At 44.1% G+C, this 25,898-nt stretch overlaps 1 protein-coding gene across 1 annotated transcript in view; it reads right to left on the bottom strand.

The window, feature by feature from the left end:
* The window catches only part of TES (testin LIM domain protein), a 91,082-nt gene that overhangs the window by 29,989 nt on the left and 35,195 nt on the right, over positions 1 to 25,898 (bottom strand). The window contains exon 2 of the mRNA XM_075345031.1: positions 10,965 to 11,050. Within this exon, the coding sequence (XP_075201146.1) occupies positions 10,965 to 11,050 (86 nt within the window). The remainder of the gene's footprint in view (positions 1 to 10,964; positions 11,051 to 25,898) is intronic.

The raw sequence follows: 25,898 nt of genomic DNA, 5'->3' as shown, positions 1-25,898 counted from the left end.
AATCTGGATATGGCCACCTTATATTGAACACGTCCCCCAGTGATGCCACATTTCCCCTATGGCTGGCACACGCCCACTGTGGCAGGCAGACAGGCCCACTGTGGCAGGCAGACAGGCCCACTGTGGCAGGCAGACAGGCCCACTGTGGCAGGCAGACAGGCCCACTGTGGCAAGCAGACAGGCCCACTGTGGCAGGCAGACAGGCCCACTGTGGCAGGCAGACAGGCCCACTGTGGCAGGCAGACAGGCCCACTGTGGCAGGCAGACAGGCCCACTGTGGCAGGCAGACAGGCCCACTGTGGCAGGCAGACAGGCCCACTGTGGCAGGCAGACAGGCCCACTGTGGCAGGCAGACAGGCCCACTGTGGCAGGCAGACAGGCCCACTGTGGCAGGCAGACAGGCCCACTGTGGCAGGCAGACAGGCCCACTGTGGCAGGCAGACAGGCCCACTGTGGCAGGCAGACAGGCCCACTGTGGCAGACAGACAGGCCCACTGTGGCAGGCAGACAGGCCCACTGTGGCAGGCAGACAGGCCCACTGTGGCAGACAGACAGGCCCACTGTGGCAGGCAGACAGGCCCACTGTGGCAGGCAGACAGGCCCACTGTGACAGGCAGACAGGCCCACTGTGGCAGGCAGACAGGCCCACTGTGGCAGGCAGACAGGCCCACTGTGGCAGGCAGACAGGCCCACTGTGGCAGGCAGACAGGCCCACTGTGGCAGGCAGACAGGCCCACTGTGGCAGGCAGACAGGCCCACTGTGGCAGGCAGACAGGCCCACTGTGGCAGGCAGACAGGCCCACTGTGGCAGGCAGACAGGACAATATAATATAATATAATATAAATATATATATAAATATATATATAAATATATATATATATATATAAATATATATATATATATATATATATATATATATATATATATATATATATATATATATATATATATATATATATATATATATATATATATATATATATATATATATATATATATATATATATATATATATATATATATATATATATATATATATAAAGCTGAGTGGAGGATACCGGGCACCGCCGATCCCTGTATGGCTGACAAAGCTGTGCTTTCAGGCAGGTGGAGACCTGGGTGCGTGTCCCAAAACAAAGGCGATACAAGATCCAGAATGTAGAGATGAAAGGTCGCACTCCAAAGGTCGAATCAAAAATTTCTTAAAAAGAAATTTTTGATTCGACCTTTGATCTCTACATTCTGGATCATCATTATATATATATATATATATATTTATAATATATATATATATATATATTTATAATATATATATATATATATATTTATAATATATATATATATATATATATATATATTTATAATATATATATATATATATTTATAATATATATATATATATATTTATAATATATATATATATATATATATATATATATATATATATATATATATATATATATATATATATATATATATATATATATATATATATATATATATATATATCCCCCCCTCCCGTATATTCGGATTATAAGACGCACCCCCTACTTTCCCCCAAAATTTGGGGGAACAAAAGTGCGTCTTATAAAGCGAAAAATACGGTACATTTCTATCTATTTATTTTGTGGTTTTTGTGTGCAGAATACATTTTTGTTAATACACTCTATTTTGTTAACAGCAGTTATTAACTCGGGCGAAGCCAGGTAGTACAGCTAGTGATAGATAGATCTATCTATCTAAATCTCATATATATATATATATATATATATATATATATATATATATATATATAAATTTTGGGGGAAAGTAGGGGGTGCGTCTTATAATCCGAATATACGGGAGGGGGGATATATATATGTGTTACTCTTAAGCTTGAAAAGTGACCCCAGATTTCAGCTGCCCTTATCTTTTATGTGGCACGGTTACATAGAAAAGTTTACAATTATCTTTCACTCATTTCTAGTCTCAACTTTTTAAAGGACAAATTAAAAAAAAGGTGCATTTGGAGATATAAATTAGATACATCATGAAAAAGAAAGTAGTATAAAACATAAATGGAGTACTGGACAATTCAGACCGTTGTAAACTTCTTGTGAAGAGTTAGGCAGCCCTATATTCCAGAGCTATCCTCTTATGAGAATTCTCAGAATATTAGTTAATTAAATTATAAGGATAGTGGCTGGGAATATATAGCTCATAAATCGAGGGAACAGGTCATTTGTCACCTGTTACATAAAGTCTTGGAGAGGCCGCTATTGTTCAGGATACCTCGACCTAGCTGTATAAATGTTTTCAGTGTGGAAAAATCTGTTTTACGTTAAGATGTTTAGTGTCTCGGAGACCTATCACATGCATGGCATATTTTAGCCTTCTTTGGATACAATTTGTTTTTCATTTGAACACTAGCCATACTCTGAATTATGGACAACATTAACAAAGATTGAACACAGTCTGTATTCTAATCTTTCTTTAATAAAGACATACATTATTTCTACAATAAAGCATTGACCTATATAAGGAGCAGTAGGCGAGCTGCTTAGGATCAATGCATACATCTTAATAGATGGACTGAAGAAACAAGTACTAAACAAGAATTGCCATTTTCAGTTCGTTTGTTTTTTAAAACTGTTTAAATTTTCATTATTAGGATAAAAGATTATAAAAAAAACAAAAACGGAGCGCTTAACAGATTGGTAATGCTCTTTGTATGATATACAGACAATGTATGCAAATCCCATACCTGTAGTCACGCACCCGCCCACTCAGAAGAAAATTGTAATGGCGTGCACACACTGCACGCTATGAGGATTCACAAGTATGCAGTCATCAGCATTTCATCAGAGAGGAAACCCTTTCTGATGGTATATTGAATGCTGCAATTGAGCAATGGCTGCAGTGATCATGGACAATGTCACGTCATGGCCAGTGGACTCTGCACTAGAGATGAGTGAACCTGAGGTTTGTTGTTCATACCAAAACACAGACTTTACAAACAAAAACCCAGCGTTCAGGTGTTTTACGTACGGAAACGACTTGTGCAAGTATCACTATCTAAAAATAGCAAACCGCAGCCACCCAAGAATTGGCACATCCATTAGATGTGCCATTCCTAGTGCTTAGCCAGCTAACCCCGATGACCCTGGAGCGGTGGCAATCGGGATTATATAAGGGGTTAATGACAGCTGTGATTTCTTAAAAAAAAAAAAAATCAAAGCCGTCATCAAGCATTTGATTAGTAATAGGTAGGGGTCTATGACACTCCCATGTTACTAATCGTGTAAGTTAAAAGAAAAACACAAAAGACAGAAAAATCCTTTAACAAAAAAATAAATAAACCCCACCCCCTCTCTCCAATTTATTAACCCCCCAAAACACCCCTGGTAGTTAGAGATTATCCACAGACACGATGTCCCATTACAATCCTGACTCTGCAACATCTGGGACACCGTGACTGAGCCACAATTGTGAGTGGTGACATCTGTGAGTTTATCTGTGGTCACAGATAGTGTTTCCCACGGTGCCCTAGTAGTGACCTCAGGTGAACTGACCTGAGGTGAACTCCATGACCTCACCTCAGGTGAAGTCATTGAAATCAATGCCGGATTCGGCTATGTGAATACATTCAGTATTTAGTTGCAGCCATTTCTGCACTATATTTGCATCTCCTTGGGAAAAAATGCAGCGAAAACGCATGTGGTTTTTTGCCAGCAGATGCAGATGTAGTGCAGAAATGACTGCAACCAAAAACTCGATGTGCGCACATCGCCTAATCCGGCATGAGAGTTCAATTACTTAACCTGAGGTAACAGCTGGGGCTTTTATGGTTCCCCAGCTATGACCTCAGGTTAGGTGAACTAACCTGAGGTGAACGCAATGAACTCAGTGACGACACCTTAGGCATCTTTCACACGCACGTGCCTCCAGTACGTGTTTGGCAGTTTTCTCACATACTGGACACACCTACACACATAGACATAGGTATTCCTATGGTTTTGGACACACGTAAGTATTTGCGCACGGAACGTGTGTCCGTTCCGTACTTACGTGTGTCTGTGTGTTTCTCACGATGACATGTCAGTTTTCTCTCCAGCATCACAGGTGTCACACGGAACGCAAATGGACCACACGGATGTGTTCCGTGTGACACGCACCAGAGAGAAGACATGTGTCTGTGAGAGAAAAAACAAACAAACATTTATTTACTCACCTTCACCTGCCCTCCTGTCTCTGCCGCTGCTGTCACTTGCTGCCGACCGCCGCTCATTATGCTCATTGAATATTCACTTCACTGCGGCCGGAAGCAGCATCAGCTGGGAGTCGGCAGGACCGGAGACCAAAGATCAGCACCAAGGACAGCGACGCCAGGGACAGGTGAGCAGAAAGTTCCGTTCTCCGTGTGTTATCACGGATAACACACGAAGAAAACACGTGTGCCATAAACACGGCTCACAGAGGGCAAAACGCACCTCTGACAAATCCGTGAAAAACGTGCATGGTTTTTCACGGACATGTGAGAGAGGCCTTAGGTGAAGTTATTGAACACAATGCTGGATTAACAGATTAGGCTATGCGCACACGTTCAGTATTTGGTTGAAGACATTTGTACACCAATTCTGCATCTCCTAGCAAAAAAAGTACCGAAACTGAGTGCAATTTTGTGATTCCGCTACGTTGCCAGGAGATACAGTGAACTCACCACAAGTGAACTAAGTGAACTTAGCTGCGGTGAAGTCACAGATTTCACTTGAGGTCACAGCTGGGGTAACATAGGAATCGCTGCGGATGCGGCTCTATCAGTGTGTCACGGCGGCCAGTGATTAACCACATTTTGTAACATGACTGCACTGCAACTTCAGGATGCAACAGAGCCAGGATCGTAGTGAGACCTTGTGTTTTTTTTTTAAATAGGATTTTTATCTGTGTTTTGTGTTTATTTCCTTTTACTTACAATTAGCAATGTGGTGGGGGGGGGTCAATCACCGCTGTCATTATACCCTTACATTATCCCAAATGCCACCGATCCAGAGCAATCGGGACTAGCCGGGTAGGCGCCAGGATTGTCGCATCTGCAGCATGCTATTTTTAGACTGCAGAGGGCCCAATAGCCATGGGCCTCCTCAGTCTGAGATTACCAGCCCCCAGCTGTCTGCTTTATATTGGCTGGGTATCAAAATTGTGGGGGACCGCATGCCTTTTGTTAAAATATTTAAAAAAAAAAACAAAAACAAAAACACAACACTGCATGGTGTTCCTCATATTTTGATATACAGCCAATATTACTCACACAACTGGGGGTTGTAGCCTCTAGCTGTCTGCTTTATCTGAGCTGGGTCTCAAAGTACAGGATACCGTACGCCAAATTTTTCCAATTTATTTTTACACTCCAATTCCTGACCCAGACAGTTAGTGGGAGGGCAACCAGTCACAGACACAGTTTCAGAGGGTGGGCAGGAAAAGCTGTAAATATTCAAAAGGTTTAATGATCAGAGCCAAAAGCAGTGTGACAGCAACGGGAAACTCTAAGTATATTGCTTCTGCTTTAACCGCTTCACTCTAGGCAATTTTCTGCTTTTTTCCTTCTCTTGTTCCAAGAGCCATAATTTTTTTATTTTTCTGTAAATGTAGCCATATGAGGGCTTGTTTGTTGTGGGACAAGTTGTACTTGTGAATGAAACAATTCATTTACCCCATATTGCACTGGAAAATGGGGAAAAAAATTCCAAGTGAGGTGAAACTGCAAAAAAAGTGCAATTCCACAGTTGTTTTTTGGGATTTTTTTTATTTACCATGTTCATTATATGGTAAAACTGACCTGGCATTATGATCCCGCAGGTCAGTACAAGTTTGTAGATCCCAAGCGTGTATACAGTGGAACCTTGGTTAACGAGAACAATCCGTTCTGGGAGTGTGCTTGTTAACCAAGTTACTCGTTCAGCAAAGCAAGATTTCCCATAGGAAATCATTGCAATGCAGACAATTCGCTCCACAACATGTTCAGTTCAATGTCCTATCCTGGTCCCCTGTTGTGCCATTCCACACACACAAACACACACATTATGCTCAACTTACCTTCCGTTCCATCGCCGGCTTGCTGCGACTTCCTGTTCTCTAGCACGGGCTGTGTATCGAGTAACCATGACGACGAGGGAGGAACCTCCGCACCCAGAGCGCTGACGTCAAAGGAAGGAGCCTCTGATTGGTCAGCGTTCGACAGCGGAAGTTCCTGCCTGTGCCAATGGTTACCGATACACAGCCTGGAGCGGCGAACTACAGGACCCAGGAGGCCGGCGATGGAATAGAAGGTACACATATTATGCTCACCTTACCTTCCGTTCCATCGCCGGCCTCATAGTTCTTTTAGTTCGCCGCGAGGATTCCTCCCTCGTCGCGATGCACTGGCGGACTACAAGACCCAGGAGGCCGGCGATGGAACGGAAGGTAAGCATAATACTGTATGTGCGTGCGTGTTTGTTTGTGTGTGTTTTGTGCATGCTTGTGTGGACTGCAAGAGCGGGTTAGAGCGCGGTGAATGTACAGAACCAGAAGTGTGTGCGGTGAGGATTTTGCTCGTACAGCAAAGCTTTCTCATAAACCAAGTTACAAATTTACAGAAAGCTTTGCTTGTTAAGCAAAATTCTCGTTAAGTGGGTTACTTGTTAAGCGAGGTTCCACTGTAGTTTTACTTTTATCTAAGTGGTGGAAAAAAAAAAATTAAAAGAAGTTTGTCCCAAAAGAAGATTTGCGCTTTTGGCACCATTTTTCGAGACCCATAGTGCTCTCATTTTTCAGGATCTGGGGCTCAGTGATGGCATATTTTTTGCATCTTGAGTTGATTTTTTTTTTTTTAAACATTATTCCATTTTTGGGTAAATGCGACGTTTTAATCACTTGTTATTGCATTTTAATGGAATATTGAGGTGACCAAAAAAACGAAACTCTAGCGTTTTGATATTTTTTTCCGCCACGCCCTTTGCAGATCAGGTTGATTAATTTTATATTTTGGTGCATCAGGCATTTATGAAAGCGGTGATTGTAAATAGATCACTTCCTTAATTTTAGTATATTGCCAAGGGGAAAAAGGGGGGGGGGGGTGACTTCCACTTTGAGAGCTTTATTAAATAAAATATATATAAATATATATATATATATATATATATATATATATATATATATATATATATTTTTTTTAACACATTGATTTTGTAAGTCCCCTTAAATTGCTTATGCTGATCAGAGCAATGCTTTAGCATCCCTCTGAACATCAGAAATGCTGATCCAATGTGACTGCCAGCACTCTGCTGACCCAGCACTGCTATCACAGCCCATTGGCGCCCAGTGATCAACCGATTGTGGGAGGGAACAGTGCGGTGCCCGCCAGAGGGCATTAATTCGTGTTGTCAGAGTTTGACAGCGTGAGACCCGCGTCTGTTAGCTGCACATGTCTGTTGATCAAATCAACAGACATGTGCAGAGAATAATGCATGCCCGCTGCAAGAGCCCGCATTAAAGGGCCATACACGACCAAGCACGTAATATAATATAATAATATAATAGATTATATATAGATACACACACACACACGTCATTGGTCGTGAAGGGATTAGTATGTAACATGCAAGTTTTAATTTTTTTTTTTCATTGCCCCTGCCAGTTACACCAATACCATTAGCAAAGATGGCTACAGCAATACTGTGATTGACAGGCAATCCCCGCATGTTTAGTGGCTGAAAAATCAGGCGCCAACAATGGGACGAGACTCGAAACTGACTAGGCAAATACCAAAGATATTCTGAGTAATGAATATTCCAAATACTTTAATATTCGTGTGAGTAACTAATAGTGCTGAATAGATTTGCTCATCACTAATGATGTCCTATTCCTTCTCAGTTGAACTTAATGGACACTTGTCTTTTCCCAACAATATTAATCATGTAACTATGCTAAAGATAGGTCATCAATATCTCAGTTTTGGGCACACCGTCTTGTATAGTTTATGAAAAGTTATCCTTTGACATGTTTTGAGAACATTCTTTTTACATAAATGTGCCGGGAGCGTAACAAAATAAATCAAGAAACTACAGACTCCAGTGTGTGAAATTAATTTGTGACTGACGAAGTCAGGTCTCCTATAAAAGGTGTAAAGCTGACTGTACACATAAGGTAGCTACTTAGATTTCATGGCCAGAGTGATTTCCATAATGTACAGTCAGGGCCAGAAATATTTGGACAGTGACACAAGTTTTGTTATTTTAGCTGTTTAGAAAAACATGTTCAGAAATACAATTATATATATAATATGGGCTGAAAGTGCACACTCCCAGCTGCAATATGAGAGTTTTCACATCCAAATCGGAGAAAGGGTTTAGGAATCATAGCTCTGTAATGCATAGCCTCCTCTTTTTCAAGGGACCAAAAGTAATTGGACAAGGGGCTCTAAGGGCTGCAATTAACTCTGAAGGCGTCTCCCTCGTTAACCTGTAATCAATGAAGTAGTTAAAAGGTCTGGGGTTGATTACAGGTGTGTGGTTTTGCATTTGGAAGCTGTTGCTGTGACCAGACAACATGCGGTCTAAGGAACTCTCAATTGAGGTGAAGCAGAACATCCTGAGGCTGAAAAAAAAGAAAAAATCCATCAGAGAGATAGCAGACATGCTTGGAGTAGCAAAATCAACTGTCGGGTACATTCTGAGAAAAAAGGAATTGACTGGTGAGCTTGGGAACTCAAAAAGGCCTGGGTGTCCACGGATGACAACAGTGGTGGAAGATCGCCGCATACTTTCTTTGGTGAAGAAGAACCCGTTCACAGCATCAACTGAAGTCCAGAACACTCTCAGTGAAGTAGGTGTATCTGTCTCTAAGTCAACAGTAAAGAGAAGACTCCATGAAAGTAAATACAAAAGGATTCACATCTAGATGCAAACCATTCATCAATTCCAAAAATAGACAGGCCAGAGTTACATTTGCTGAAAAACACCTCATGAAGCCAGCTCAGTTCTGGAAAAGTATTCTATGGACAGATGAGACCAAGATCAACCTGTACCAGAATGATGGGAAGAAAAAAGTTTGGAGAAGAAAGGGAACGGCACGTGATCCAAGGCACACCACATCCTCTGTAAAATATGGTGGAGGCAACGTGATGGCATGGGCATGCATGGCTTTCAATGGCACTGGGTCACTTGTGTTTATTGATGACATAACAGCAGACAAGAGTAGCCGGATGAATTCTGAAGTGTACCGGGATATATTTTCAGCCCAGATTCAGCCAAATGCCGCAAAGTTGATCGGACGGCGCTTCATAGTACAGATGGACAATGACCCCAAGCATACAGCCAAAGCTACCCAGGAGTTCATGAGTGCAAAAAAGTGGAACATTCTGCAATGGCCAAGTCAATCACCAGATCTTAACCCAATTGAGCATGCATTTCACTTGCTCAAATCCAGACTTAAGACGGAAAGACCCACAAACAAGCAAGACCTGAAGGCTGCGGCTGTAAAGGCCTGGCAAAGCATTAAGAAGGAGGAAACCCAGCGTTTGGTGATGTCCATGGGTTCCAGACTTAAGGCAGTGATTGCCTCCAAAGGATTCGCAACAAAATATTGAAAATAAAAATATTTTGTTTGGGTTTGGTTTATTTGTCCAATTACTTTTGACCTCCTAAAATGTGGAGTGTTTGTAAAGAAATTGTACAATTCCTACAATTTCTATCAGATATTTTTGTTCAAACCTTCAAATTAAACGTTACAATCTGCACTTGATTTCTGTTGTAGAGGTTTCATTTCAAATCCAATGTGGTGGCATGCAGAGCCCAACTCGCGAAAATTGTGTCACTGTCCAAATATTTCTGGACCTAACTGTATGTTCCATGGCCCTAGTAATATATTCACAGCCGCCATGTTATGCTTTTCCAAACGCTCTGGACCCATTTTAGCATCTTGTGAGTCAGAGCTATGGATTACAAGCTAACAGTGTAAAGGCCATGTGCACATTGAGTATTTTGCCTTGGTATTTGTAAGCCAAAATCAGAAATGGGTAAAAAATACTTTTTTGCTCTGATTGGTCTACTCCTGATTTTGGCTTACAAATACAGGAGGTAAAAAAAACCTAAAATACTCACCATGTGCACGTCGCCTAAAGGCCGCTTTACACGCTGTGATATCGGTACAGATATCGCTAGCGTGGGTACCCGCCCCCATCTGTTGGGAGACACGGGCAAATTGCTGCCCGTGCCGCACAACATCGCCCAGACCCGTCACACTACTTACCTGCCTGGCGACGTCGCTGTGACCAGGGAACTGCCTCCTTTCTAAGGGGGCGGTTCGTTCAGCGTCACAGCGACGTCACAGCTGCGTCACTTAACCGCCGCCCAATAGAAGTGGAGGGGCGGAGATGAGCGGGACGCAACATCCCACCCACCTGCCTCCTTCCGCATAGCGGCCGGGAGGCAGGTAAGGAGAGCTTCCTCGTTCCTGCGGTGTCACACGGAGCGATGTGTGCTGCCGCAGGAATGAGGAACAACTTCGTTACTGCTGCAGTAACGATATTTGAGAATGGACCCCCATGTCACCGATGAGCGATTTTGCACGTTTTTGCGTCAATGCAAAATTGCTCATAGGTGTCACACGCAACGGCATCGCTAATGCGGCCGGATGTGCGTCACCAATTCCATGACCCCAACGACTTTGCATTAGCGATGTTGCAGCGTGTAAAGCCTCCTTAAGTCTATGAGAGCCTCGTTCTTGACAAGTGAGTTCTAGTCCACCTGGAAACACTTGAGCGATCCGGCAGGTCACAACTAGCAGAATATGACGGAAATGGTGCCATGAATCCAGAAATGATAATTTAATTTGTCATTTAAAAAACATCTATACAATGAAAATGTCTAGTTATGATTTATGTAGTGTTAGAGCAGTTGGGTTGATTGGAGACCATTATACAATGTGAAAGACATGCTATACTCACCTCCAAAAATGAAGTTCGAATCCCTCACATTTGTCTTTACACTTGAAGCAAGGTGCTCCAGAGCCCTCTTCATGGCCTAATGTCATCTGTAAAAAATATAAAATAAATAAGTAAAAAATATCAAAACTGAGTTATTCAGAAATTAAACACAGTGCGTAATAAAAAGGTCTACAGGAGGCATATAGGTCCCAGATTCTTAGAGTCTAGCACTGCTCACGCTGGTCTTCATGAATTGGTAAAGTCGGATGAGTGGCATAAACCTCTGTGTGCCGTTACAAATCTTACTCCAGTCCCTGCTGGACAAGTATATGTGGCTTAGCACTGCTGTGCATCATGAATTAGACTAGTGGCAGTAGCCCCAGTTGCATCTTACTCCAGCTTTGCCACTTTGTCGGAGCTGAGTGAAAATGGCATATGGGTGCAATAAGGAGCCAAAGTTTAGTGTAGCCTCAAGTTGTGCAAAAATTACGTGACTTTTCAAAGCTTTTTAAAACAGAATAACAGCATAAAAGTTTTGATTGGTGTTTAGCATGCCTCCCTGAGTGATCTGAGTGATCGGGGACCGTGAGTTACAAATAGTCTGCCCAATCATTAAAGAGCTTGCCTCATTTTCTATGCCTTTATATACCCAAGTGAGTTGAACTGTGTGTGCCAACATAGGGAATGTGTAGAAGATACAGTATCTGGCATCAGATTTCGGTCAAGACATGCTTGAGTCTGATCGAGAGCATGCTCAGAAGGATTCAGGCAGTGTTGAAAGGTGAATTTACAAAATACTAAAAATGTAAATTTAGATTTTATGAGCAAAACAGTAACAATGAAGTGGCATGACACAAATCTGCATAACTAATCACATGCTAAATAGCTGCAAGTCAAGATTATTGTGTATAAAATGAAGGTAGTCTCACATTCAAATCTGTAGAGTATGGTGAAATAGACCCTAAAAGTTCCACATTGTTACCCTTTTGCTTGTCAGTGTATAAAACACGTTTGGGAATAATATTTTTTTGTGCTTAAAATGCATGTAACGTTCTGTATCTGCACTTTATTACATTTTTGCACCATTTTCTTCTATACTTTCTATAGTTGGCTACAGAATAAGTTAAAGGGAATCTGTCACACAAATCATGCTGACTGAACCACAGGGAGCATGAATCAAAGCATTTTACAGAAAATATATTAAGAAGATCTGGCTGGGGACCATAGCCAGAGAAAAGACCTGTCAATTACTTAGTGCGGTGAAAAGCTTGTCGCCAGCGATGGTGGCAGACTAATCTGGTCTCTGGCTATGGTACAGAGTCAGATCTTCTAAACTAGATTAACTCTGAAGAACCAGAACATTTTTTGGAGAAAGCTATACCTGGCTACAATTATGCAGCTGTAGTGCGATTACCGCTCCAATCAGTTTGGGCAGCATGAATCACAAGACCGGTTCCTTTTAACTTTCTGTATTGCACTGTAAGGCTTGAAGACTTGATCTAAGGCCTATGACACACTACTGCATGAAAATCGGAGCAAGTGGAATGCGATAACACATCGCATTCCACTCGGACCAATATTAGCCAATGTGCCAGGACCCATAAGCAATTATTTTCTTAGACCTAATCGGACCGAGAAAACAATTGCAGCATTCTGCGGGTGCAATGCGATCTTTGTTTCTCTCACACCCATTCAAGTCTATGGAGCGAGTGAGAATGGCAGTAGCCGGCAACGGAGGGAAGAGGAAGATTAATCCCTCCCTTCCCTCCACAGCGCTGGCCCACCCCTCCTGAGAGCCGGTCCACCCCCCGCAGCTGAGGTCCGATCGCACCTCAGTCGCAGTGACACTCGCATGACACTCGGCTCCCGCTGTGCTGCCAGCGTGAGGAGAGCCTCATGTGAGGATCGCAATAGTCCCCTGTGTGGCCCCAGCCTAAAAGATTAACTCATCCAATGTTCTTATTTTACCCCAGGAACTTCATACAGAGGTGGAGACCTTGCAATTTCCATGTATTCCGGTCAAAATGAAGACATCCCTCTTGAACACGTACTTTATTTCATTACATTGATTGTTACGCCTACTGAGTAGTTGCCCAGCTAGCGACCTACGGGGGACACTCTGGTGTTTGCTCACAGTACGGTAGCTCTGTAATAGAAGGACTTGAAGAGTAGGATGATGGTGTAGAAATCATCCATGTAAAAGTTGTAAGTCTGGTCTAGTAGTGGGTGCCCTAATACCCACAAAATTTTCCCACTCACTCCCAGGTTGGGGGTAGGGACAGTTTAGTGTCCCTGCTTTTCTAAACCCCAAATCTTTGTGTGCAACCTGGAGATAGTCCTGTGCAGTTTATATATTTTAGAAACTAGAACTTTCCTTCGTACCCAGCAGGTATTGTCTGAATTTAAGATTCTCCATGTAGTTCATTAGGGACTCATCTATGCAGGTGTCCCTTTAGGCTACTTTCACACTTGCGTTAGTGGCAATCCGCTGCTTTGGAAAACAGCGCAATCCGTTAACAGATCCCATGACGGATTGCAACTAATGTGTCTGAGTTGCATCCGCTGTGTGACGGATCAGTCATGGAATGACTGACCGTCAGGAGGCAGAATCGCAGCATGTAGCTTTTTTTGAGCGGCAGAAACTTTTTTTTTTTTTTTCACTGTGCATGCTCAGCTCTTATGTTTAATCATTTAAATCAATGTTTCTCTCTCCGGCGGCCGAACGATCAGCTGATCGGCTGGCTTTTGTGAGCGTTCAGCTGATCGCCCTGTGGCCGGCTTTTGAGAGCGATCAGCAGATCGCTCACAATAGCCTGCCGCTGGTAAAACAGGAAAATAAAACAACAACAACGGATCGTTGTTTTGCAGCATCAGTCACATCAGTTGTGCCACTATCTGCAACGCATCCATTGCATCAGTCACACAACTGATTGTGACGGATGCAGCACAACACAAGTGTAAAAATAGCCTTAGGGAACGCAGACTTCAGAAAATTTGTTGCTGAAGTGATTAGTGACTAGCCCAGCTTTGAGTAAGTGGTTATATTTATGGCAGTCAGAGTGAACACTGTACATTATCATTACAATGTAAAAATGGTCTTTAAGTTTGTGCAAGGTCACACAGTCATTCTGAAAAATATGTTATATAAAATACCAGCACCCCAATATTGCTGACTTTCTGCATTCCTCAGTATTCCTATGTGAAGCACAAGGCCCCAAAATTTATAAATTTCTATTGCAGCCACAGGGGTTTAATTAGTGAATGAGGAAGTAGGGTTTGTGGAAAGAAATTGCTGTGCATATAAAAGGAGTCTGGGCCACCATGTGATTTATGAAACCCTCAGAGAAATAAGACTTTGAATAGTAAATTTATGTAAGGCCTGAAGTTTGGATCAGGAAGTGTGAAGGTCCAGAATTGTCGTGGGACCTCCAAAAATGCATTACGGCAAACTGGATTTTTTATTTTTTTTTTTTCAATAAATTTGCGAGAGAGGGATTGTGTTGGGGACTGTTTTTTTCAAATAAAAATAAAATTTTTCCATTTATTATTTATTACTGACTGGGTTAGTCATTTTGGGTATCTGATATACGCCGCGACATCCCTAACCAATGGGCTGGATGCCACGTGATATTACACAGCTTTTATCAATCCCATTTATTACCCCATTTGCCACCGCACCAGGCCAACGAAATAACCATGGACCTTCCCAACCGTTCTGGGACTGTGCTTGTTAATCAAGGTACTCATTCAGCAGAGCAAGATTTCCCATAAGAAATCATTGCAATGTGATGATCCGTTCCACAACTTCTAAAATGTCCCATCCTGGTCCCCTATTCTGTCATTCCACACATGCACAAACACACACAAACACACATGCACGCACACGCACATATTATATGCTCACCTTACCTTCCGTTCCATCGCCGGTCTGCTGGGACTTGCTGTTCTCTGGTAGGGGGCCGGGCTGTGTAACGCGTTACCATAATGATGAGGCAGGAAGTTCCCGGCCAGAGCGCTGACGTCAAAGGCAGAGCCGCTTGCCTCTGATTGGCCAGCGCTCTGCCTTTAATTTGCGATGACAGGAAGTTCCTCCCTCGTCGCTATGGCTGCAGATACACAGCGTGGACTGGAGCGGCGCGGCGCACTACAGCACCCAGGAGGCTGACGATGAAACAAAAGGTAAACATATTATGTTATATTACATGCTCACCTTACCTTCCGTTCCAACGCAAGCCTCCTGGGTCTTGTAGTTCACCGCGAGGATGTCGCGATGTACCCGGGAACTACAAGAACCATGAGACCGGCGGTGGAACGGAAGGTAAGGTGAGCATAATACTGTATGTGTGTGCGTGCATGTATGTTTGTTTGTGCGTACATGTGTGTGTTTGTGTGGACTGCAAGCGCGGGTCAGAGTGTGGTGGATGGACGGAACCGGAAGTGTGTGCGGTGAGAATTTCACTCGTACAGCAAAGCTTTCTCGTAAAGCGGGTTACAAATTTACAGAAAGCTTTGCTTGTTAAGCGAAAAATTCTCGTTAAGAGGGTTACTCGTTATGCGAGGTACCACTGATATATATATATATATATATATATATATATTATATAAAAAAAATATAGACCGTATTTTTCGCTTTATAAGACGCACCCCCAAATTTGGTGAAGGAATAGAGAATTTTTTAATAAATGGGGTCCGTCTTATAATGCCAGTGTCCGTCTAACAAATAATATAGGGTATATGTCCCTCATAGCCCCCTCATCCTAAAATTAGCCCCCTTAATCTGGATATGGCCACCTTATATTGAACACGTCTCCCAGTGATGCCACACATCATCTATGGCAGGCAGACAGGCCCACTCTGGCAGGCAGACATCACCCTCTGTTACATATCGCCCCCGTGTTGCTTCTTTTAGTAAAATAAACTCTTTCCTTACCTTCTGCAGCGCTGTCCTGTCTTGTGTGTCCCTCCTCGGGGTTGAGCTCCTCCTGTCTCCTGCACTTCCTACTTCCTGGTTCTAGTGCAAGTCATGTGATCGGGACAGCAGAGAGATATCTCTGCGTGCCTAATTACAGCAGCAGGAGGGAGACCGGGCAGACGCTGGAGGAGGTGAGTAAAGAGTTTATTATTTTACTATGGGCAGCAGCACGGGAGGCCATATCTAACACAGGGGGAGGGGGGGATCCTGTGCGATCAAAGGTAAGCACAGGCAGCTATAATATGCCCCGCTGCCCCAGCCCATCAGCACGATGCAGTTTCAGCACCACGCTTCTGATGGACAGCGGCTGTGCATATTATATGAGCGGAAGCAGGAGATAAAACGCTGCCGCTCCCAGCTTTCCCTGCCCCCAGCACCACTCCAGAGCTGCCCGCACCTCCACTGGACTATGTATGTATGTATGTATGTATGTATGTATGTATGTATGTATGTATACACCCCCCCTCCCATATATTCGGATTATAAGACGCACCCCCTACTTTCCCCCAAAATTTGGGGGAACAAACGTGCGTCTTATAAAGCGAAAAATACGGTATATAAAAAAAATTGTATTGGCACCACTGCAATTCTGTCAGATAATACTCAGTTTCTTCTTGAAAGTGATTGCAATCACAAATTCTTTGGTATTATTATCTTTATTTATTTTGCGTGCAATGAAAAAACACAAAAGAGAATGAAACAAAAATCAAATTCTTGCTCATTTCACACAAAACTCCAAAAATGGGCCAGACAAAAGTATTGGCACCCTTAGCCTAATATTTTGGCTAAAGGTTGTGCAACCAAGTAACTGTGAACAACCGCTTCCGGTAACCATCAATGAGTTTCTTAGGCTATGTGCGCACGTTGCGTACTGGCCCTGCAGAGATTTCTGCAGCAATTTGAACAGCAGACTGGCGCTTCAAATCGCTGCAGAAAGAGTCCATAGTGAAAAAAAAAAAGCAGATTCCATGCGCGCTGACTGCAGCCCCTCCCATAGACAGAGCGGGTGCTGCATGCAGAGCGCAGGAAAGAAGTGACATGTCACTTCTTAGAACGCGCGCTTCGGGCAGCAGCTGAAGCGCTGCGCTCTAAGACGCCACGTGCGCACGTCTCCTGCATAATCTTCATAGATTATGCTGGGGACGCAGGACGCATGCAGTTACGCTACGTTGCAGATCGCTGCGTAACTGAATGCAAATACGCAACGTGCGCATATAGCCTTACAATGCTCTGCTGGAATTTTAGACCATTCTTCTTTGGCAAACTGCTCCAGGTCCCTGAGGTTTGAAGGGGGCCTTCTCCAAACTGCCATTTTGAGATCTCTCCACAGGTGTTCTATGGGATTCAGGTCTGGACTCATTGCTGGCCACTTTAGTAGTCTACAGTGCTTTCTATCAAACCATTTTCTAGTGCTTTTTGAAGTGTGTTTTGGGTCATTGTCCTGCTGGAAGACCCATGACCTCTGAGGTAGACCCAGCTTTCTCACACTGGGCCCTACATTATGCTGCAAAATTTGTTGGTAGTCTTCAGCATTCATAATGCCATGCACACGGTCAAGCAGTCCAGTGCCAGAGGCAGCAAAGCAACCCCAAAACATCAGGGAAGCTCTGCCATGTTTGAGTGTAGGGACCGTGTTTTTTTTTTCTTTGAATGCCTCTTTTTTTTTTTTTTTTTCCTGTAAACTCTATGTTGATGGCTTTTCCCAAAAAGGTCTACTTTTGTCTCATCTGACCAGAGAACATTCTTCCAAAACGTTTTAGGCTTTCTCAGGTAAGTTTTGGCAATCTCCAGCCTGGCTTTTTTATGTCTCGGGGTAAGAAGTGGGGTCTTCCTGGGTATCCTACCATACAGTCCCTTTTAATTCAGACGCCCGACGGCTAGTACGAGTTGACACTGTTGTACCCTCTGACTGCAGGGCAGCTTGAACTGGTTTGGATGTTAGTCGAGGTTCTTTATCCACCATCCGCACAATCTTGCGTTGAAATCTCTTGTCAATTTTTCTTTTCCTTCCACATCTAGGGAGGTTAGCCACAATGCCATGGGCTTTAAACTTCTTGATGACACTGCGCACCGTAGACACAGGAACTTTCAGGTCTTTGGAGATGGACTTTTAGCCTTGAGATTGCTCATGCTTCCTCACAATTTGGATTCTCAAGTCCTCAGACAGTTCTTTGGTCTTCTCTCTTTTCTCTATGCTCAATGTGGTACACACAAGGACACAGGACAGAGGTTGAGTCAACTTTAATCCATGTCAACTGGCTGCAAGTGTGATTTAGTTATTGCCAACACCTGTTAGGTGCCACAGGTAAATTACAGGTGCTGTTAACCCCTTCACGACCGCGGGCAGTAAAATTACGTCCTATTTTAACGTGACTTAACGACCAGGGACGTAATTTTACTGCCTAAACTTCATTTGATTGCCGTGGCCATAGCAACGGCTTTCAAATGATGTCCCCTGCTGTTTCTTACAGCAGGGGACCTTTGCTTCACCCCAGGGGGGGGTGGCATCGCCACCCCCCATCGACAAATCGAAGTGATTGGCTGTTCAAATCTGAACCGCCAACCACATCATTCGCACTGATTTCAGCAAAAATAATGCCCGAATTAGTGCAACACTATGAGATCCTGCTATGAGATGCCGTAGCAGCTACAGCAGATCATAGGTGGATCTCAAACATGCCACCCCCATCCCCTGCAGCACTGATTGGAGCGATCGTGCTATGACGCGCAATCGCTCCAATCAGTGTGCAGTGGGGCGGTCTGATCTGCAGGTGGCCGCCCTCCCCAGGCCTGTGCTGGTCTAGGGAGCCTCCCCCAACACGTCTGCAGCGTGGAGTGGCTGGTACTTGTGGTACAACGCCACCGCTGCTAATGTCACCGCTTCTGCGCCTGCTCCAGGTGAGTATTCCACTCCCCTTGCAGCCCGTGCGCGCTCCCGTTATGGCCCCTGCCCGTGCCCCCCCACTCCCCGATCTGCCCCCCGATCTGCTCCCCCTGCGATCTGCCTGCCTCCTCTGTCATCTCTATTCTGCTTCCTTCCTTCTTTGCTTCTCCGGTATCCCCCTCTCCTCTCCCGCGCCCCCCTCTGCTCTCCCCCTCCCCTCTGCTCTCCCCCTCCCCTCTGCTCTTGACGTCCTCTTACCTGCCTTCACCGGGTCGTCCGATTTCTTCACTGGCCCGATCACATCTGCCTCCATCTCTGGGTCCTTCCTGGGTCTTCTGCTGATCTGTCCAACGTCCTGCCTGTGGCTCCTGTACAGCTGTCTATCTCGCTTGCCTTCTGTACCTCCTGCTACTCCTCTGGGTACTGTGAGTATAACTTTTTTTTTTTTTCCCCTGTATCCTGTCCATTTTTACACCTCATCTGTCCGTGCGTCTCGCCGAGCACTGATCACGGATGCAGATAACAGATCTGCATCCGTGGTCAATTTTTGGCGTGACTTTTTTTTTTCCGTATCCCCAACGCGTTTTGTATCGCATCTGTCCGTGCGTCCCGCCAATCGCTGATCAGGGATGCAGATTACGGATCTGCATCCCTGCTCAATTTTTGGCGTGACTTTTTCTTTTTTCCGTATCACCGACGCTTTTTGTATCCCATCCGAATGTGCGTCCTGCAGCGGTCGATCAGTGCACCGCGTCTGTGCATTTGAAAAGTCAAATGGCGTTCGTTCTCTTCTGAGCCCCACCATGCGCCCAAATAATTTATTTCCATCACATAGGTAACTGCGTACTCAGGAAAAATTGCACGATACGTTTTATGGTGCAGTTTTTCCTGATACCCTTGTAAAAAAAAAAAAAAAAATTCACCGTTCAATGTTATCAACTTCTGTGGAGCCCCTGGGGGTGCAAGGGGCTCACCAAACATCTAGATAATTTCCTTGAGGGGGATGGGGTCACTTTTGAAGGAGCTCCACTGTTTAGGCACCATAGGGGGTCTCCAAACATGACATGGCGTCCGCTAATGATTGCAACCAATTTTGCTGTCAAATGGTGTACTTTCTCTTCTGAGCCCTGCCATGCGCCCAAACAATTACCTCATATGTGGTGGAAAGTATCGTCGTACTCAGGAGAAATTGCACAATACGTTTTATGGTACATTTTTTCCTGATACCCTTGTGAAAAAAAAAGCTACGTGGTTCAAGTAACAGTTTTGTGGTGAAAAAAAAAAAAAAAAAAAAAAAAAAAATTGTATTCATGGCTCAACATTATCAACTTGTGTGGAGCCCCTTGGGGGCTCGCTAAACATCTAGATAAATTCCTTGAGGCGTCTAGTTTCCAAAATGGGTTCACTTGTGGGGGAGCTCCATTGTTTAGGCACCTCAGGGGGTCTCCAAATGCAACATTACGTCAGCTAATGATTCCAACCAATTTTGCTGTCAAATGGTGCTCTCTCTCTTCTGAGCCCCGCCATGCGCACAAACAATTACTTTCCACCACATATGAGGTATCTGCGTACTCAGGAGAAAATGCACAATACATTTTATGGTGCATTTTTTACTGATACCCTTGTGAAAAAAAAAGCTACCTAGTTGAAGCAACAGTTTTGTGGTAAAAATTTTTTTTTTCTTTTTTCTTTTCACGGCTCAATGTTATAAACTTCTGTGAAACCCTCAGGGGTTCAAAGTGCTCACCAAACATCTAGAAAAATTATTTGAGGGCTCTAGTTTCCAAAATGGGGTCACTTGTGGGGTAGCTCCATTGTTTAGGCACCTCAGGGGGTCTTCAAACCCGACATGGCGTCCGCTAATTAGTGCAGCTAATTTTGTGTTCAAAAATTCAAATGGCGCTCCTTCCCTTTCGACCTCTGCCGTGCGCCCAAACAATTGATTTTTACCACATATGGGGTATCAGCGTACTCAGGAGAAAATGCACAATAAATTGTAGAGTGCACTTTCTCTTTTCTCCCTTGTGAAAATACATTTTATGGCTAAAGTAACATTTTTGTGTTAAAAAGTAAAATTTTCATTTTTTCCTTCCACATTGCTTTGGTTGCTGTGAAGCGCCTAAAGGGTTAATAAACTTCTTGGATGTGGTTTTGAGCAGAGTGAGGGGTGCAGATTTTAGAATGGGGTCACTTTTGGGTATTTTCTGTCACCTCGGCCTCTCAAAGTCACCTCAAATGTGATGTGGTCCCTAAAAAAAATTCTTTTGTAAATTTTGTTGGAAAAATGAGAAATTGCTGATTAACTTTGACCCCTTCTAACTTTCTAACGAAAAAATTTTTGTTTCGAAAATTGCGCTGATGTAAAGTAGACATGTGGGAAATGTTATTTAGTAACTATTTTGTGTGACATATTTCTCAGATTTATAGGCATAAATTTTCAAAGTTTGAAAATTGCGAAATTTTCAAAATTTTTGCAAAATTTCCTAAATTTTCACAAATAAACGCAAAAAATATCGGCCTAAATTTACCACTGTCAGGAAGTACAATATGTCACGAAAAAACAATCTCAGAATCGCCAGGATCCGTTGAAGCGTTCCAGAGTTATAACCTGTCAAAGTGACACTGGTCAGAATTGCAAAAAATGGCCCGGTCATTAGGGTGTTTTAGTGGCCGGGGGTGAAGGGGTTAATTACACAAATTAAAGAAGCATCACATGATTTTTCAAACAGTGCCAATACTTTTGTCCACCCCCTTTTTTATGTTTGGTGTGGAATTATATCCAATTTGGCTTTATGACAATTTTTTTTATTTTTTTTTCGTTGAAGACAAATTAAATGAAGATAATAATACCAAAGAATTTGTGATTGCAATCATTTTCAAGAAGAAACTGAGTATTAGCTGACAGAATTGCAGGGGGGCCAAGACTTTTGGCCAGCTCTGTCTGTATTTATATATATATATATATATTTTTATTTATTTAGGTCCAGAAATATTTGGACAGTGACACAATTTTCGCGAGTTGGGCTCTACATGCCACCACATTGGATTTGAAATGAAACCTCTACAACAGAAATCAAGTGCAGATTGTAACGTTTAATTTGAAGGTTTCAACAAAAATATCTGATAGAAATTGTAGGAATTGTACACATTTCTTAACAAACACTCCACATTTTAGGAGGTCAAAAGTAATTGGACAAATAAACCAAACCCAAACAAAATATTTTTAATTTTCAATATTTTGTTGCGAATCCTTTGGAGGCAATCACTGCCTTATGTCTGGAACCCATGGACATCACCAAACGCTGGGTTTCCTCCTTCTTAATGCTTTGCCAGGCCTTTACAGCCGCAGCCTTCAGGTCTTGCTTGTTTGTGGGTCTTTCCGTCTTACGTCTGGATTTGAGCAAGTGAAATGCATGCTCAATTGGGTTAAGATCTGGTGATTGACTTGGCCATTGCAGAATGTTCCACTTTTTTGCACTCATGAACTCCTGGGTAGCTTTGGCTGTATGCTTGGGGTCATTGTCCATCTGTACTATGAAGCGCCGTCCAATCAACTTTGCGGCATTTGGCTGAATCTGGGCTGAAAGTATATCCCGGTACACTTCAGAATTCATCCGGCTACTCTTGTCTGCTGTTATGTCATCAATAAACACAAGTGACCCAGTGCCATTGAAAGCCATGCATGCCCATGCCATCACGTTGGCTCCACCATGTTTTACAGAGGATGTGGTGTGCCTTGGATCATGTGCCGTTCCCTTTCTTCTCCAAACTTTTTTCTTCCCATCATTCTGGTACAGGTTGATCTTTGTCTCATCTGTCCATAGAATACTTTTCCAGAACTGAGCTGGCTTTATGAGGTGTTTTTCAGCAAATGTAACTCTGGCCTGTCTATTTTTGGAATTGATGAATGGTTTGCATCTAGATGTGAACCCTTTGTATTTACTTTCATGGAGTCTTCTCTTTACTGTTGACTTAGAGACAGATACACCTACTTCACTGAGAGTGTTCTGGACTTCAGTTGATGTTGTGAACGGGTTCTTCTTCACCAAAGAAAGTATGCGGCGATCATCCACCACTGTTGTCATCCGTGGACGCCCAGGCCTTTTTGAGTTCCCAAGCTCACCAGTCAATTCCTTTTTTCTCAGAATGTACCCGACAGTTGATTTTGCTACTCCAAGCATGTCTGCTATCTCTCTGACTGGATTTTTTCTTTTTTTCAGCCTCAGGATGTTCTGCCTTCACCTCAATTGAGAGTTCCCTAGACCGCATGTTGTCTGGTCACAGCAACAGCTTCCAAATGCAAAACCACAACACCTGTAATCAACCCCAGACCTTTTAACTACTTCATTGATTACAGGTTAACGAGGGAGACGGCCTTCAGAGTTAATTGCAGCCCTTAGAGTCCCCTTGTCCAATTACTTTTGGTCCTTGAAAAAGAGAAGGCTATGCATTACAGAGCTATGATTCCTAAACCCTTTCTCCGATTTGGATGTGAAAACTCTCATATTGCAGCTGGGAGTGTGCACTTTCAGCCCATATTATATATATAATTATATTTCTGAACATGTTTTTGTAAACAGCTAAAATAACAAAACTTGTGTCACTGTCCAAATATTTCTGGACCTAACTGTGATATAGATATATATATATATAGTATATATTAGATAATTAGATATATACTAGAATTTGGCCCCGATTCGGATCTACTACGCATCGGCATTCTAGAATTTACGTATTGTGTAGTTCATGTATGATTTTTGTTATTAATATATATATATTATATATATATAATATATATATATATATATATATATAATGTTGTTGTGTGTAGTTACCAAGTGTTTGTGTGGGGCGCTGTACATGTTCTGGGTGTTGTCCTGGGCTGTGGCGGGGGGTGAGAGCGGTGTTGTATGGGTGTGTTGCGTTGTTTGTGGAGCGCTGTGTGTCTGTAGCGTTGTGTGTGGTGTGTTTGGGGGAGGTATGTTTTGTGCAATGTTGTGTGTTGTGCGGTATGTGCGTATACTTATGTATGCCGCGGTGTTTGTGTTGGGTGTTGTGTGTGCAGCGTTGTCTGTGTGTGTGGGTGTCTGTGTAGGGCGGTTGTGTGTGTGTGTGTGTGTGTTGGGGGGAGGTGTGCACCTCCCATCGTGCTCCATCCCCCATGCTGCGCACTCCCCATCGTGCTCCATCCCCCATGCTGCGCACCCCCCCCAGTCGTGCTCCATCCCCATGCTGCACCAGCATCAGCCTCTCTCCTCCCAGCAGTCAGCCTCCCCCAGCGTCAGCCTCCCCCAGCGTCAGCCTCCCCCAGCGTCAGCCTACACCCTCCCAGCGTCAGCCTACACCCTCCCAGCGTCAGCCTACACCCTCCCAGCGTCAGCCTACAACCCTCCCCAGCGTCAGCCTACACCCCTCCCAGCGTCAGCCTACACCCTCCCAGCGTCAGCCTACACCCTCCCAGCGTCAGCCTACACCCTCCCAGCGTCAGCCTACACCCTCCCAGCGTCAGCCTACAACCCTCCCAGCGTCAGGCCTACACCCTCCCAAGCGTCAGCCCTAACCCCAGCATCAGCCTACCCCAGGATCCTGCCCCTCTCCTCCCCAGCCTCCCCCAGCACGCCGTGCTCCTCTGCCGACACTCACAGATCCGATCGCATACACTCACACACACACTGACGATATCGCACATACCGCGCTCCACTTACTCACAACATCCGGAGATACCACATGCTTCTGGCCATGTGATCTCCTCCGGCAGGTCCTGGAAGGTCACTGCCACAGTATCGCCGCCAAGAAGCAAGTGATATCCCAGGATGTTGTGAGTGTGTGGATGCGATGTGATGTGTGTGTGAGGTGTGTGTGTTGAGAGAGCGAGTGTGATCTGATGTGTGTGTGTTTGTATGTTTCGCCGCTGCAGGACCCTTGATGCGCTGGTAACTATGCTACCATGGTTACCAGCGCATCCCGTCCCCCGCTCGCACGGGAGCCCACACCAGCATACGGCGGCAACCCCAGCAATGCGAGGGTATGTGTCGGCTGGGTTGGCGGTGTACCGCTTATGTGGGCTCCCGGGGGTACAGTACTCACCTGGAGTCGTGGCTCCGTGTCGGTTCGGGGGAATGCGTGCGGGGGGGTGGGGCCAGAGCAAGCGTGCATTGCGTGAGGGGGGCGGGGCGTGGCCGAGTTGTCAATGCGTGCAGGGTGCCGGGGCGAGAGGCCAATCCGTGTGGGGGGGGGGGCGGGAGCCTGGGCGAGCGGGCCGGCCGCAATCCGTGTGGGGGCGGACCCTGGGCGAGCGGCCCAATCCAATTTGGATAACCTAGCAAATACAAAATGGATACAGCCGCACACTAAATGCCATCAATGTATAAGGAAACTCTGGTACTGCATTACTGCTATATGAAAAAAATGAGATTTTTAGTTTATGAATTGGCCAATGCATGTAAGCCCCCTCGGAAACCAAAACGGCAAGGTAAATCCTCGTGAGGATTACATCGGAGCTGCAGGGTGTTTGGGCTTAATAAAGTGGTGAAGGAGGGTCTGTGTTTTGTATTTTATTCCAAATAAAGGATTTTTCTCTGTGTCTGTGTTTATTTACAGGTTTGTGGCGATGCAGGAATCTCAGATGCCTGTGCCATCACAAAACCTAGGGCTTAAGAGCAGCTGTGCGCCTACTATTTAACCCCCTTTATTACCCGTATTTTTTCGGACTATAAGACGCACCGGACTATAAGACGCACCCTTGTTTTGAGAGGAGGAAAAAATAGAAAAAAAATAAAATTAAAGTAAGAATGTGGTCATGACAATCCCCAAATTATGTCCTCATATCGCCCATTCTGGGTACCTTCCAGGTATATATGGCCCCCATCGTGGAATATGTATGTTCCCCATCATTATATGTGTGATCCTCCAGTGTGTGTGTGTGTGTGTGTGTGTGTGTGTGTGTGTGTGTGTGTGTGTGTGTGTGTGTGTAAGTAATATATATATATATGATCCAACCCCATCCAGGGTGTACAGTAATGTCTTTATATACTATATTATTTATTGCCTTACTTTTACTGATGTGCTCGAGGACCTGCAGTGATGTAATGAAGAGGCG

The sequence above is a fragment of the Anomaloglossus baeobatrachus genome, chromosome 4, assembly GCF_048569485.1.
Source record: "Anomaloglossus baeobatrachus isolate aAnoBae1 chromosome 4, aAnoBae1.hap1, whole genome shotgun sequence".
NCBI lineage: Eukaryota > Metazoa > Chordata > Amphibia > Anura > Aromobatidae > Anomaloglossus > Anomaloglossus baeobatrachus.
The sequence above is the reverse complement of the archived record's forward strand: the minus strand, read 5'-3'. Positions and strand labels throughout refer to the sequence as shown.